At 51.5% G+C, this 2846-nt stretch overlaps 1 protein-coding gene across 1 annotated transcript; it reads left to right on the top strand.

Moving 5' to 3' along the window:
• Positions 1-399: 399 nt before the first annotated feature.
• LOC104534167 (cytochrome c oxidase assembly protein COX15 homolog) lies at positions 400-2460 on the top strand. The gene is made up of 5 exons (XM_010186217.1): positions 400-519; positions 762-948; positions 1145-1312; positions 1818-1899; positions 2228-2460. The coding sequence occupies exons 1-5, from the start codon at positions 419-421 to the stop codon at positions 2458-2460; spliced, it is 771 nt and encodes a 256-aa protein (XP_010184519.1). The 5' UTR covers positions 400-418.
• The last annotated feature ends 386 nt before the right edge of the window (positions 2461-2846 follow it).

Below are 2846 nucleotides of genomic sequence, written 5' to 3'. Positions count from 1 at the left end.
CACCGCTTCGGAGGGGCTCAGAGCTAAGACCGTGTGGAGGTAACGGCCCCCGCTGCCCTCTGGCTCCGTGCCGCCGGTGACCCGCTTGGGCTTACCCTGCGCCCTGCAACGGCCTCCCGTGCCTGGGACCAGCCCCGAGTGCACCTGTGTCTTCCCTCTCTGGTTGCATCGTGGTGTAGGGCTGGGAACAGCAGAGAGACACAGCTAGGGGTAACCCTCTCACATTTTGGGGTTAATTTTAGGTCTGTTGATCACTCACAGTTTTCCTGATTTCCATCCTACTTCTAGCTGAGTTTAACGGTTGTCGGGTCAGCCAAGAGTTCCCGTTTCATCTCAGTAGAGCTGTGTACTTTCAGGGAGTGAGTTGTGCCCACTGGTGTCTCTGTTTGCCCGCAGGCTGACCGAATCAGGCCTTTCTATGGTTGACTGGCACCTGGTGAAAGAGATGAAACCCCCAAGAACACAGCAGGAGTGGGAAGCAGAGTTCCAGAAGTACCAGCAGTTCCCAGAGTTTAAAATGTGAGTGTGCAAAAGCGGAAGGAGGCTGGGCTGGGAGCATCCCTCCTGGGACCAAGCAGCACAAGGAACTCCTGCAGGGGAAACGTTTCCTAACACCACTGGGAAGACACACGAAGCGTGTCTGATGGTGGCTCCTTCGTTTCAGGGTTGCTTCCTTTCTCTGAGGAAGGTGGTCCCTCGTCGTGGGAACTTGGACTGCCACATGACATTGAGCTGTTCTTTGTTTTACTGTCTCTCAACAGCCTGAATCATGACATGACGCTGACAGAGTTCAAGTTCATTTGGTACATGGAGTACTCGCACCGTATGTGGGGCCGTGTTGTGGGTTTGGCCTACATCCTGCCTGCCGCCTACTTCTGGCGAAAGGGCTGGCTCAGCCGCCCCATGAAGGGCTGTGTCCTAGCGCTCTGTGGGCTGGTCTGCTTCCAGGTGAGCGAGCTCTGTAGCCCCAGGGATTAGTGGCAGCATCGAGTGTAGTTGAGAAAGTGAGTTTGTGAAAGCTTGAGGGGGTGTCAGTGCTGGTAGCTGATTGGAGGTGTAGGAAACTGCTTTGCCCCTAACACTTACCTGCTCTTGGCAGTCGCTGCTGCCTTGTATGGCTCTAACTCCTCCCCTGTTTTGCCAGGGGCTGCTGGGATGGTACATGGTGAAGAGCGGGCTGGAAGAGAAACCAGACTCTTATGACATCCCTCGGGTCAGTCAGTACCGTCTCACAGCACACCTCGGCTCCGCGCTGGTTCTGTACTCTGCCAGCCTGTGGACAGGGCTGTCTCTGCTGCTTCCACAGCACAAGGTAACGGAGCAGCGTCAGGAGTTGAAAGCGCAGTGTAGTGTCGATTAGGATGAGGATTGGGGGTGTGATGTGAAGGGTGATGGTGCTTCTGTTTTAGTCTGCTCCTGACTCTGATCTGATACCGTGTTACAAAACGCCCTTTCTGTAAACTTCTTGGTTGTGGGACGCTTCCTTTCACTCATGCTCTTTCTGCTCAGAAGTGATGAGTCTCTTGAGTTCGTGGAAGCTCAGACAAGGATGTGCCTGGCTGAGCTGAATTATTTGTGCCAGTAACTGTCCAGTGGCCGCTTCAGTTTCTGCACAGGGTTGGACTCAATTTGTTGTGGTTTTGAGGAACCACTGAAGTGTGACTGCTGGGTGGTGGTCTCTAGATTCCTCCTGTGAAACACAGGCCAGCCCCTTGCACCCCTGTGTAAGCAGTGAAGGTTTTTCTTACCAGCTGCAGACAGCACTAGAAATGCTTTGCTTTGATTCTTTTCTTTTTTTTTTTTTTTGTATCTTACAGTTACCTCAGAGCCATCAGCTCCTTCGCTTGAGACAATTTGCTCATGGCACTGCAGCTCTCATTTTTCTTACTGCTCTTTCAGGTAAGAGTGTTTCTTTCTGCTGTCCCATCTGCAGCTCATTCCTCTCTACCTTGTTTTTCTGCTGGTCTGACGGGGACTGTGAGCAACCCCATCGTGTTCTGTGGGAAAACTTCACTGCTGTCAGGGAGCTGACAGTCGAGAACCTCCCTTACTGGTCTTTGCTGGACAGGTGGACATGGACCTTCCAGCCTGCGTGTTGCTGTGTGATCTCTGTGCCTGTTTCTAAAAGAAAGTCAGGATCAAGCTGAGCTCTTGAGTCAGAGCTGCACAAGCTAGAGTGCCACCTCTGCCTACTCTGCTTGTCTCATTTTCTGCTCTGGAATTGCAGGTGCCTTTGTGGCAGGGCTGGATGCTGGCCTTGTGTACAATTCTTTCCCCAAAATGGGAGAGCGCTGGATCCCAGATGATCTTCTTGCCTTCTCACCGGTGCTGAGAAATCTCTTTGAAAACCCTACGACCGTACAGTTTGATCACAGGATCTTGGTCAGTGCTGTCTTCCTGCTATGTCTGTGTTTCTTCTTGGTTGCCTCCTGCAGCCAAGCTGTTCTTTTTGGGATATAGTTCTGTCAACTTGAGTGATATTCAGGGTGTCCAAAGGTCCTGAGAGCGTGTTACCAGTCTGCTTCTGGAAAGCAGAAAGAGGAAGTTTAGTACTCTTATTTATTTTCAGTGTGGTCTCCTTCCTCAGGGATGTCTTCCTCCTGCACAAGTTGCAGACTTCATTGCTTTGTGTGTTCTTTTCCATAACCAAGCTACAGACCAGGGTAGCTCCCACTACTGAAGTGTCTGGGAAGGCTGTGAAATAAAACTTGGGAGTCCCCATATTGAGTGCTTCCTCCAGCATTTCTGAACTTCCTTTACACCAGTAGCACCCTGTGAAAATATCTCAGCTACTCAGAGCAATCCAGGTATTAAAAATGACTGCCGGAACTCCTGTGGACTGAGCC

Source organism: Mesitornis unicolor, unplaced genomic scaffold (assembly GCF_000695765.1).
Source record: "Mesitornis unicolor isolate BGI_N332 unplaced genomic scaffold, ASM69576v1 Scaffold53876, whole genome shotgun sequence".
NCBI lineage: Eukaryota > Metazoa > Chordata > Aves > Mesitornithiformes > Mesitornithidae > Mesitornis > Mesitornis unicolor.
Note: the sequence above shows the minus strand (reverse complement) of the source record. Positions and strands in the feature narration are given on the sequence as shown.

Coding starts and splice junctions, on each gene's coding strand:
- LOC104534167 (XM_010186217.1), top strand. CDS start 419: ATGGTTGACTGGCACCTGGTGAAAGAGATGAAACCCCCAAGAACACAG. Junction 949..1,144: donor GTGGGCTGGTCTGCTTCCAG/GTGAGCGAGCTC, acceptor CTGTTTTGCCAG/GGGCTGCTGGGATGGTACAT. Junction 1,900..2,227: donor TTTTCTTACTGCTCTTTCAG/GTAAGAGTGTTT, acceptor CTGGAATTGCAG/GTGCCTTTGTGGCAGGGCTG.